This window comes from Euprymna scolopes, chromosome 2 (genome assembly GCF_053919585.1).
Source record: "Euprymna scolopes isolate OS-2025 chromosome 2, ASM5391958v1, whole genome shotgun sequence".
NCBI lineage: Eukaryota > Metazoa > Mollusca > Cephalopoda > Sepiida > Sepiolidae > Euprymna > Euprymna scolopes.
Window position 1 is genome coordinate 194,230,625 of NC_136483.1, and position 13,380 is coordinate 194,244,004.

At 34.2% G+C, this 13,380-nt stretch overlaps 1 protein-coding gene across 4 annotated transcripts in view; it reads left to right on the forward strand.

The window, feature by feature from the left end:
* Positions 1–13,380, forward strand: part of LOC145300982 (coiled-coil domain-containing protein 40-like) — an 86,338-nt gene that overhangs the window by 20,835 nt on the left and 52,123 nt on the right. For all 4 annotated transcript variants that reach the window (XM_080144536.1, XM_080144534.1, XM_080144535.1 and 1 more), the window contains exons 5-7: positions 2,638–2,721; positions 5,260–5,479; positions 12,434–12,591. In XM_080144536.1, coding sequence (XP_080000662.1) covers positions 2,638–2,721; positions 5,260–5,479; positions 12,434–12,591 — 462 coding nt within the window. The remainder of the gene's footprint in view (positions 1–2,637; positions 2,722–5,259; positions 5,480–12,433; positions 12,592–13,380) is intronic.

Genomic DNA, 13,380 nt, shown 5'->3' on the forward strand with positions numbered 1-13,380 from the left:
TGGACCTTTATTATTCCTAATATTTATAAATCCCTGATAGAATTGTCCCTGAGATGGGTATATTTGCTGGTAATACCACGCTCTATAGGCATGAGGGGAAAACAAATGAACACATATCTAAGGAAATGGCAGAAACACTAGAGGATGACCTGCAATCTTTAGTGGAATGGAGACAAAAATGGATGGTCACATTCAATGCTGGCAAGATTAAGCTTGTTTCCTTCAATAATCTCAAAAAACCTTCTCTACCACCAATAGCAATGGCCAAAAATATGTTACTTGAAACTACTTCTTTTAAACTCCTTGGCCTAACGTTCAGAGGGAACATGAGTTGAAACAGATACATTGAGAGCATTGCCAAGGGTGCTGCAAATGTTATATATTCTTATTAAAAGAGAGTCTTATTAATGAGAGGTTCTTAGAGACTAAGGAAGTCTTACTAGAGTTTTTTTATTAAGAGGGATGCTGTGTAAGAGATTGTTCGTTTTATGAAGATTCATATTTATAAAATGTACATACTTAGATGTGTTGATGAAAGAAGCTCTTTGAGTGAGGAGATAGTGTTTAGACATTGTGTAGACATGAGATGTAGAGTTCACATTTTATAACACAGATACATAGACATATAATAACAATTTTCACTTTACCTTTTGGTAGAATTACAACACAAAGACGACGTTTATAAAGAACACATGATGGGTTTATTTCTTCTCACGACCGGCCGTGGTTTTCATCATCAAGAATTCAAAGCTTCATTCTAAGTTTCACAAGTGACCGTCTCGCTTCTAGACGTTCGAAAGACAAACTGCAGACTATCGTCTATCGTCCTCAAAACTCCCTCTGAGTTTCTCCCAGTTTCTTCTTTTTCTAACTATATCTAGAACTTCCCATTTTTCCATGACGTCATACAGATGTTAAAACATGCGTTTTCTTTCACGTGTTCTGAACATGCGTGTCCAAAACTTTTCCTTTTTTTTACAAAAGGAATTTTAACCTATATTCTCAGTAACCTATATTTCCAATATGTTAAAAACATGTTTATTAAATTATCTTGTAGCTGCATTCTTTCAATTGAATTTTCATAACAAAATTGACAGTGCACATTCTTTTCTTGAAACTATTTTATCTCTAAGCTATACAATCGTTTGTTTTACATTCCATTTTCTAATTCTCACACGTAATCTATTTCTAAACCTAAATTACGAGGTTCGAATTTCGTCTATGCTATTTCATTTTCATTTGAACTAAATCTCTCAATTTTTATACTTACATGAAAAGGGGACAGCCTTTATCATGTAACACAAAGAAGTTGGGCTTTCTCTACCGTGCTAGAAAGCTACTTACACCTGAAAGTATCCTGTACCTCTATAAGGCCATCATTCGCCCATGTGTGAAGTACTCTTGTCACATTTGGGCTAGTGCATCTACTAAAAAGTTAAAAAAAGAGTCGCTAACCTGATAGGTTCTGAACTGTCATCTAAGCTTCAATCTCTGTCCCATCAATGAGATGTTGTATCTCTCTGCCTTTTTTACAAATATTTTAATGGTGAATCCTCTGACGAACTACAAGCATTTGTACCCCCTCAGCGTAAATACCCTCAACAAACCCGACAAGCAACTAAATCCCACCCCTACACAGTAAAGATTTCTAGGGTGAGAAAGCCTTCTACTCCAATAGTTTCTTCCCCAGAACTGCTAGACTTTGGAACTTCCTTTCAGGATCCTGCTTTCCCAACTGTACTGACATTCAGAATTTCAAGTGGAATGTGAGCAGACATCTTGCTGCTCATCTCTCTTCATAATATCCCAGCAACTTATGTCCCTGATAGTAGCCCCCTACTTCAAAGTGGCACTGTGCCTAGTTTGGGCTGAAAATAGAATAATATATATATATATATATATATATATATATATATATATATATATATATATATATATATATATATATATATAATGTCTACAGATACTAGTGTTTCATCCTTCCGGGATCATCCGTGCAGGAAGTTATCATTGTCACTGATCATGAAATCGAACCCTGCAACAAAGCCATCTCTGTTTCCATCTGCAAGGAACATAAGCACACACACACACACACACACACACACACACACACACACACACACACACACACACACACACACACATGTTGCCAGGACTCGTGTTCCAGATGGAATTTAATAATATGGAGTATCCATATGTCTTATGGTGTAACTCCCTCATTCCCTATCTGTGTTTAAAACTGAATGAAATTTTCATGCGCAAAGTTTCTTTTCTAGAACTCTCTGTGAAATACGATTTCTTAATATCAACACATTTGAGCATTTTTTTCATTATCGGCTGACTCTGGTAATTTCACTTCATCAAAACATTTACCACAAACTGATTACATTTTGATCTTTTATTGAATCTCTTTTGGAATGGAATTTATCTTTCAGTTTTATTCATCTTCCTTTCTTTCATCTTCAACCTACATCCGTCAAACTCTCTCCATCTTCTGGAAAACAATCACATTTATAAAGATGTTTTGTGATTATTGGATTAGTCAATTTGTAAATCTTTTAAAGTTTCTTTCTGTGAATGCAACTCATGTCATTCGTTTTTTTTTCTTCTTTTTTTTTCTTCTTTTTTTTTTTCTAGCCTAAAATGGTGCAATTCCAAGCAGCGGTGAAGGCGCGACTGTTAAAAATGAAGGAAGAATACAAATTTTCCAAGCAAGAAATTGTAAATTCATACAACCTTTTTTCTTCTTTTTCAAACTTCTTCTTCTTCTTCTTCTTCTTCTTCGTCGTCGTCGTCTTTTTCTTCTTCGCTTTCTTCTTCTTCCTTTTCTTCTTCGTCTTCTATCTTCTTTTTCTCCTTCTATCTTCTTTTTATTTTTCTTCTATCTTCTTTTTCTTATTTTCTATCTTCTTCTTTCTCTCTTCATCTTCCTCTTCTTCTTTAACTTTAAATTTTTCTTTTTCTCTTCAACTTCTTCATCATCCTCTTCTTCTTCAATTTATATTTCTTTATAATCAGAAATGTATAATACTAATTCATCAAAACATAGCTGTTTAAAATGTAAAGTTTGAAAAATGGACTTTTAAAAATCATCAAGATGATAATAATACATTAAGGCATTTTATATTCGGGCGTACGTTATCACCTTTCACACACACACACACACACACACACACACACACACACACACACACACACAAAAACGAGATCAACTGATCATCAAAAATGATTATTGTTGATTAATCTAATGTTGCTAAAGTAAAAATTCTCATTTTATCTATATTTTAAAATGAATTATTTAGAAATCAAATTATGTCATTTTGTTGAATAAAACAAATGTTAAATAAATACAAAAGTGATATTCGTTTTGTAGATTTTAACAATATTTAACCGACAATTATTTTTTACGTTAAGAAGACAGAAAATATTTTATAGAATGAAATTACTACAATTTTATATGAACACGTAAATAACAAACGTTTTATTTATTCAAAGAATATACATAGCTGACAATAACAATTATTTTTATGGAAAAAGAAAAAATCATTTTTTTTCTTAATAATATTGACACTGGCAGATATTTATTGTTTCAGAAGGAATTTTATTTTTATCATTTAATTTTAGAGATTGATGTAGAAAGCACCATGAAATTTCCACACGCTCGCCAATAGTGATTTCTAAAAGTGAGACGGATCAAATTGTGTGTTTTTGAGCCAAAATTTGATCCACAAGTTGAGCCGCAAAAGAAACACAACTATGTTGTAGAAAAAAAACTGTAAAGACTGCCATTGTGAATAAATGAAACTAAGATTTAAAATAATAAATAAATAAATAAATAATAACAATAACAATAATAATAATAATAATAATAATAATAATAATAATAATAATAACAATAATAATAATAATAATAATAATAATAATAATAATAAATATTCATCCGAACTTCTTGCGAACTCCTGGCTTCAACTATAATCGTCCGTTCTCTCTCTCTGTCTTTCATCTGTCAAAAAAGACCGATCTGTGCTTTACCATTCGTCCTTTTCACAGCAGTCATTGTCCTCATATGCAAATTAATGGCATATGTATATTAATAAATCATATCTATTGTTCCTCGAGAGGCCATCTGCGATCCAAACACTGAGGGAAGAGGAAACTGAAATTCTCGGATACGAGAAATTGGCCGTCGCCGACGATATTAATAAGTCATCTATAGACAATTTTTTTCTTTCCTTCTTTGATTCCATCACCCGACAGGATAGACAGAGGTGTCGTAGCTTGTGTAAGTCACATTTTGCATTACTTTTGTCCCATTGAATTTCGTATTTAATATTAGTTCATGAAATCCAAGCACCTGATATTTGCTAAACAATACAGAAACTAAACAACTTAAGATTAAAATAAGTTTTTTTTTTGCTTTTTTTTTTTTTTTTTCAGTTGAATTTACATTTCAAAAATTATCATGCATTACATAAATATAAAAATAAAATATTCAGGCGAGAAATTTGATTAAAAAAATATGCAATTTCAGCCATGAACCACATTCAGCAACATTTGGAGTTTTGTGTTTTATCTTGAATGGCTAAACTCGATTTTTTTTAAAAGCATTTAACAGTTTTGAAAGAGAAGCTGGCAATACATATGCATATTACTCAGTGCTCAAATTTTATTGATCTTATACCAACACTCGAAGATTGTAAATTATTTATTGGCATTGTAACAGTCCAGATGTTAGCCGCATGAATGTGTATGGGGAAAAATTAAAAATACGGTTGCAGAAAAGCAACCCTCAACTGCTGAGCAATAAGAACAGTCATTAAAGAATTGTGGAATAAAGAAATTTCTGTTGATTTGTGTAAGAATTTGATTCTCACCAATTCTCTGCCACATCAAATGGTTATTGCAAGAAAACGGAAGAAGAAATACAAAATATTGACAACTCGTTAATTAATATGAAAACATAAAACGATTTCCAAAAAACATTTGATCTTCGATTTGCATTATTTTCTTGGTTTTTTAAAAACATGAACATTGTAGAAAAGTCTTCATTTTTTGTTAATAATTTGAGTTGAATTTGTGATTTGTGGCATTGAAATATTGAGAGGAAGAAAGTTCATTATTGTTAATCACATAATTATATATCGCTTTCAAGTTCTCTCTTTATGGCAAACCTCCACTGTTTCACCCTAAATGAAATCTGTGTGTGTTTCTGGTTTCGCTTATCTAATACACCCTTTAATTTTTTGCGTGTCTTAAAAGGAAAATGCACTGAAGGTGAAGAGGCGTGAGAAAGATAATCTCGGCATCAGCCTTTATACAGTGCAGCAAGAGTTGGCCCAGCAGCAAATGGTGTTGGAAACGCAACAGGATAAATACGTCAGCCTGAACAATATACGACTGAAACAGGAAGTTGAACTGGAAACAGAAAAAAATAATCACAACAAATTGATCATGGAATACAAAAATTGCCAGGTAGAAGGTCAGTCACGATATGCTAATAATTGATCCAATTGGTGAAATATTTTCTTTTAGGAGTGCACATTCCAAATGATTAGTAGTAATTTGTTAATCATAAAAACCTTAATGAAACTATTTGTTTTTCTCTTAGATAAAAAATTATGCCGAGAATAGAAAATTCTGGTTGGGTATCAAAATTTTAGAATTAAGACTATATAGTATGATATGAGGTTACGAGAGGAGGTATAAAAATGTGGGTAAAAAGTTAGAGGTTCTGCCTCTGAAAATTAAATGTCAAATTGATCAGACTTGAGTTTTGCGTTCTCCTGAGGGGAAAGATGCAGTTAATTTGAATGAACTTGATGTCAATTACTGTAAGAAGTAAATCAAATCCCAGAATAATTAATGGGGTTATTTGTTGTTCTTTTTAATGATTTCTATTACTTCAGCCATCAAGAGAATAAAAAATAAAGAATCAATGTTACTAGACCTGTTCCATCATCTTTATAAATTAACATCAATTATTTCAAATAGATGAAGAGGTTTTTTTTTGTCGATGTGTAACTGGAAGCAGTAAGAGTCACATAAAAATATGCAAATGACCAAACTCGCTGTGGGAAGTGACGTCACAGCAGAGACAAAAGAACATGTGGCGAATATTCGGGGAAGTGGTGTTCGAAGAAGCACATCTTCGAGATGAGTAGCTGACGCCACAGTTGAAATGAAAAGTTACATGCAGCTGGAGAAGGACAAAAGGGCTGTTTGTTTGAAACTGAAAAACGAGTTTCTCCCTTTCCTCTGTTTCTTTGCGTTATACTGGCCTTCCTTGAACAGAGGAATTTACACCGATTAGCACTATAAATAGCGCTAGTAATTCCAATACCAGTGAGAGAGATGAGACTGCACTTCAACTGCTAGCCGAGTGCCCAGCAAATATACACGCTTTCCTATCTTTGTACATTATTGTTAATACACTTGTTCCTTAACCGAACCTCGACTTGATTGTTCTTATTTTCACTGTTGTTCCACGACACAACAGATTGGCGACAAGGAATCGAAACGACCATCACTGCAGAGAATCACCAGAAGTGATTGTAATAGAGATTCGTAAAATTTTTACGACAGAACACCTTCGTCATTTCAACAGATATTTGGATACGCAAGGATTAACAGTGAATTAATTACTACTAGTAATTTGGTGAAGGGAAAAAACTTGCCACCAAAATCTACAGCGAAAAACGCGAATGTTGTCAATTATTTAATAATTGAACACACTTACCAAGTGTTCTAGAAAGGGAAAAAGGTTCATTTTTCCTTCATCAGAAGCCATTTTTCCTATGGTAAGAATTTTCTTCCGCAAAGTTAAATGTCCAAAACCAACTAGCAAATACTGCGTAAGCTTATCGTTATTTCGATAGCATCTGGGATTTGAAAAAAACAAAACAACATGCTTGACTTTGTCAAGAGAAAAAGAGACAGACCATTAAAAATAATTATTTGCGTACGTCATTTGTGCTTAGCAAACACGTAAAGAATCAAGTCATTTTTGAAAAAGGCAAAGAGGGTAAAAAAAAACAACAACAAAAAACTCAGTTTCCCATACGAATTCGTCGGATATTTAAAGCGACGGATTTTATTTTTGCTACGTAAAAACGCGTGCAAATAAAAAAAATGTTAAACAAATGTTATTTCGCTGGATTGTTTCTAATAAGACTAAAAATATAGCGTTCAACAAATTAAGTTACAAAAGTACTGCTAAACTGTTGTTCTTCAAACAAAAGAATTGGGAAAGAAAACTTGTTTGATTTTTTTTTTTTTACTAAGGAATATTTATTTAATACAAGTGTAAATTGTAAACTGAATTTGTATGATGGATGCGAAATTCAAAGATTCACTGTTGGAATTGTTCCAATTCCAGGCAGAGCAAAATCTCGCGTTGCAAAAGCAGCAAATTCAACAACAAGTAGAAGGAGAAGAGAAGTTTAAACAAGGATTTGAAGAAAAAATGCTTCAACAACAGAAACACTTTGAGGAAATATTGATGAAAACACAGGAGATTCGGGTTTGTGTCGACTTCGCGACAGGCTTAAACAGGGCATTACAAGATCACCATTATCCTCTTCCGAGCCCTGAAGAGATATTTGTGAAACTGAGTGGAGTGAAATATTTTTCTAAAATCGACCTCAGTGATGCGTACTTACAAGTTCCAGTCGATGAGGAGTGTCCAAAGCTGCTATGTATTAATACCCATAAGGGATTGTACAAGTTTAACAGACTTCCTTTTTGGGTCAAAGTCGCCTCTGCGATTTTTTCATCAAATTATGGACATTATATTAAATGGGTTGGATTTCGCAGTAAGGTACCTGGACGATGTGTTAATGAAAAGTGCTAGCAAAGAACAACACAAAGCTCATGTAAACCAAGTATTCAAAATGATCCAGGATTATGGATTTAAAGTAAAACAGGAAAAATGTACATTTTTTATGGAGAAAATAAAATACTTGGGGAAAATCATTGATAAACATGGAAGAAGGTCGGATCCAAATAGATCGAATACAATAAAGAATATGCCTGCTCCAGAAAATATTGTATCTTTAAAAAGTTTCTTAGGTTTGCCAAATTACTACAATGTATTTGTGCCAAATATGCATAAACTAAGGTCGCCTTTAAATGAACTGTTAAAGAAAGACCAAAAATGGGTCTGGACGCAAGAGTGCGAAGAAGCACTTCGGGAATTAAAGAGACTTTGACGTCTGATTTGTTTCTGACACATTATAATCCCAAGCGTGAAATTATAGTTGCAAGTGATGCCAGCTCCTATGGTATAGAAGCATGCATTTTACACAAAATGGATGATGGAAAAGTGAAACCCATAGCACATTCATCCCGATCACTTTTGCCAGTCGAAAAGAACTACTTACAAATTGAAAAAGAGACGCTAAGCATTATATTCGCGGTAAAGAAATTTCATCATTTCCTGCACGGTAGGAAATTTCTGTTACAAACAGACCACAAACCATTATTAACGATTTTCGGATCAAAAAAAGGACTACCACAACATACGGCGAATAGACTCCAAAGATGGGGTACCATACTTCTGAATTACAATTTTCAAATGGAGTATGTACCATCTAAAAAGTTTGGTCATGCAGACGGGTTATCGAGGTTAATACCTAAGCAGACAGAACCATTGGAGGATATGGTAATAGCAGCCATTCAAGCGGAAGTTGAAGAAAAAAATATGTTATGTGACACAATAAGAGAACTTCCAGTAACGCTTGATGAGATTAAGAGTAAGGCAAAGGTGGACGAATTTATTATACGCACGGATGTAAAGATCAACAATAACGAATTGGATGAAGAAATTTATTCAATTTACGATAATGTCCTGTTATATAGTGACAGGGTCGTAATTCCTGCAACATTGCAGAAAAGAATGCTCAAGGAATTCCATGTAGGACATCCAGGTATATCAAGAATGAAAAGCCTTATGCGCTCTTTCGTTTATTGGCCAAACATGGATAAGGATATAGAAGAAAAAATCAGGGAGTGTAGAGGATGCGCATTAGTTATGAAAGCTCCTCCAACTCAATTTGGATCATGGGCAAAACCGGACCAACCTTGGTCTAGGATTCATTTAGATTTTGCAGGACCGCTAAATGGGTTCTACTATCTCATTGTTGTAGACAGCCTATCTAAATGGCCGGAAGCATTAAAATGTAAGAATACCACATCCGAGGTAACTATCAACTTCCTGTATGAACTATTTGCTAGGTTTGGAGTAATAGACTGCATTGTTACAAACAATGGAACGCAATTTACGTCTACTGAATTTAAACATTTTTGTGAGGATCATCTAATCGAGCATATAACCATTCCGCCATACCACCCAAGAAGTAATGGACAACAGAGAGTAGTGGGTCGCCGACGGATTAGTCAATCCAACAGTTTTTACAAGTCTACAGAGTCACTTCAAATGCAAACATTGAAATGTCAAAGACACCTGCTGAGGTTATGTTCGGACACAATGTTAGATCGATTTTTCACAAGTTGTTACTAAACCAGGATAGGACAAACCTCAAAAAACCGATGACTAAACAAAACGGTATAAAGTTGGCGAAAGAGTCTTCTATAAGATTCACAAAAATAATAAGACTTTCTGGGAGTCCGGCATTGTTGAGAAACAAATAGGGAACATGTTCTACATGATTAAGGGACCAGACTTCGTGCACAAACGTCACACTAACCAAATTCGGAAAAGATACTCGAACAGTGAGGTGACCAGATCGCCCGAGGAGGACATTATGGACACAGTGTATGATACTTTTCAGGTCCCCATATCAGAGAAAGCTCCGGAAAACAGAAGATCAAACAGAAAACGGAAATCAACAGAATTGATTAGGGTGAACCCAAAACAAAAACGTTATTAATCCTAGACGGGATATTTTCAAAGGGGTGTGTTATACTGGCCTTCCTTGAACAGAGGAATTTACATCGATTAGCACTATAAATAGCGCTAGTAATTCCAATACCGGTGAGAGAGATGCGACTGCACTTCAACTGCTAGCCGAGTGCCCAGCAGATATACACGTTTTCCTATCTTTGTACATTTTTGTTAATACACTTGTTCCTTAACCGAACCTCGACTTGATTGTTCTTATTTTCACTGTTGTTCCACGACACAACAATTAGGAATTCTCTTTCTTAATAGGGAACGCCAAGGACAACAGGTGAGGAAATGATAAAAATGAATTTAAGAGAAAGACGGATAAATTAAAGGCCTGGCCAGAGAATTTGGAAGAGGTTAAATTGAATATAATTATGTAATATGATTTTGTGGGAAGTGGCTCTCATAAAGTGGATACTGACATCAATGTTGGCAACCTTCACATGGCCCCTTGTCACTTCTGCTAAACTGTTGAGAATTGTGCTTACGACTCTTTCTGTCAGTTATGTTTGACCTCATATCTTTTTGTTTCATTAGCTTCTAGTTCTCAAAACTCGCCGTAGTAAATTATTTGACACATTCATGACCCCTTGTCTAAAACAGATCCTATTTTCCAACATGTACCGCAATAATAATTATAGACTAATAGTTATTAATAGATGTATCTTCATCAAAATTGAAGAGGTTGTTTGGCAATACTCAATTTTCTCAATTTTGAGATTTTCTTAATAACATGCTAATTGAATAGAATATCTCGGTTCCTATTGGATAGTTGAAAATGATTGTTGGGAGATTGAGTAGGACGTGTAGAGAATATGAGTTTCATATTGGCGGGGGAGTGAAGAATGGAAGTATGGAGGAATGCATATATATATATATATATAGAGAGAGAGAGAGAGAGAGAGAGAGAAAGAGAGAGAGAGAGAGAGAGAGAGAGAGAGAGAGAGAGAGAGAGAGAATCATATTTGCTTGTCACGATGCCACCGTCTCAAAGTTTAACATCATGACGTCATTTCTAGTAAACGCTTCATGCTGAAATAAAGTCGAAAAATATTTTGTGTGAATTTATTTTTATGTTTTAACTCCAAAGAAAGGAAGGGGAGAGACTTAGTTTAGTAGTATCCTGGGGGGGGGGGGCATCCTTAATTATATTTAGTGCGTTTAGTAGCGCTCTCCGGCCTTCTGTTTTTTTTTTTTTAACTGTTTCCTTAAATAATTTTTTCTAGAGGAGGACATTAGAAAATTAGTTTTAGTAGTGCTCTGGAGGTCTTCTAACGTACAGACATGCTCAATATCCGAGATAGTTTTGCAAATTTATCAATGTTGCTGGGTTTTTAATGCTTGAAGAGTTGTCTCCCTTTGATGCTTATTTTCAGTGATGTAAGGACTTAGGTAATTTGGAGTTGCCTCCCCTTGTCTGTTAAGTGATGACGTGTGGCTTGGGCATTGGTTAACTTGGAGTTATCTACTCTTTCACTGTATTTATAAAAACGTGCATATCCTCTGTGTAAGCATGTAAAATAAACATACATGTTTTTCTATGTCTCTCTGTGTGTAAAAAGACTAAAAGATGTTTGGTTGTTAATTATTTTGTTTTCTTTTGTCATCATCAATATAACTTCCACTATGAAGTCATTTTACAAAGAAAGATGCCTTTTCTTTATTTACTTCACAATGAACTTAACAAAGGTTAATAATTAACCCAACAGATAGAGCCATAATCGAAAATGCTCAATATCCTGGACAGAATAGGTAGTATTCCAAAATTGAGTTTTTTGCACTCCTCACAAAACAAGGGGGGAATGTTCACATGCATATACGTTTGTACGTATGTTATCACCTTCCACACAGATCTATGTTTGTACCAATCTGCATATCTCTTTAAAAAAGAACTATTTTAATTACAAATTTAGTTTGTAGGATGAGGATGTTTTTAATTGTGAGATATTATATTTCGGTTTCCAGATAATGTTGGGTCATCAGGATAGAATATGCACCATTTCGCGGACAACCTCTTGACGTATGCCCCCCCCACCTCAGTGATATAAGGCCCTTTTATCTGAATTGCAAGTAAACGAACTGTTCAAATCAATAAAAAACTGGACGTTTAATAATATAGTGATTTCTATTTCAGTTAAAGTTTAGCCTTTTATGTGTCGTAATACAAATGTTAGGCTTTAAATATGACACATCAAACGCTAGTCATCATTTTATGTCATAATTTGCCCCAGTTCGTGTTTATTCGTTACACCTCTGCATTGTATAGCCTTCAATAAATCTTTTTATATATACACACTAAACAATTCTTCAAGCAAACTATATTGACCTTTCTGCTTTTTCATGCCTTTGTGATTATGTTTTTCGTTTGGGAAAAGGTATTCAATTGTTTTTTTCTTAGTTACAATTCAGCAAATTCATTAAAAAAAACTCGTTTATTCAATTTTGTTTTAATTTTGTTTCAATCTGGAATTTTTTAAGGCAAAAAACGATCTTTTAATTATTGTTTTTTTTCTTCTTTTTTTTGGTCAGCCGCTCAATTACAAAATGAAATTGAAAATTTGGGGCTTCAACGTTTTCACCTGCGGAAGAGACAAAGCGATCTAGGTGCAGACATTAAACTGTTAAAAAGTGTTACAGACAAAACAGAGTCTGATGTTTTAACTGCACAGTTGGAGAAGAAGAAACAGGTATTTCAGTATGATCTAAATTATTGATTTTCTTTGGTGATTTCGAGAAAAGAAAAAAATATTGTGTTAAATTTTTTTGATGGTAATGTTCCTTGGTTGTGTCTAGTTTTGCAATCTGTTTAATCCTAACCCTAACCTTAACCATAACCCTAATTCCACCATCAGTTTTAAAGAGAATGAGTTAAAGGTTGAATTAACACTAAAAATCCCATTTGGTTTTTAGTTTTCTCTTCAATTAAAAGAAATCCGGAAAAAAGGATATTTATAAAATTTAGGTTTTGAGTGTTTTCTACTGAAGCCTTATATATATATATATATATATATATATATATATATATATATATATATATATATATATATATATATATATATAGGGTGAACCCCCCCCCCAAAAAAAAAACAAACGCTAAATAGAGGCCATCTAGAACATATGCTGTAGAATGGAGAAAAAAAGGCCAAAGACCCTAGTGTTTTGATGTGATATTTTGAATATAATAAACTAGTCATGACCAAAGTTTCATTTCATTCGGACAAAACACTAAGAAACGGGGTCTAATTAGAGTTGGGTCCGTTTTTTTTGGGGGGGGGGTGTCACCCTGTACTGGATGATTGAAAAGCGCGATATCCGGAAAAGGAGAGTGAAAGGAACCGTGGATGGGAGGGGGCGCCAAATTGGTCTGGAGTGTGAGGTGTGCGGAAGAATATGTCTGAACAGAGCTGGGCTGATGAGTCACCAAGCAGTGCGTCACAAAGCAGCCTTGAGTTGCCAGAGTTAACCTGTGTCAACTG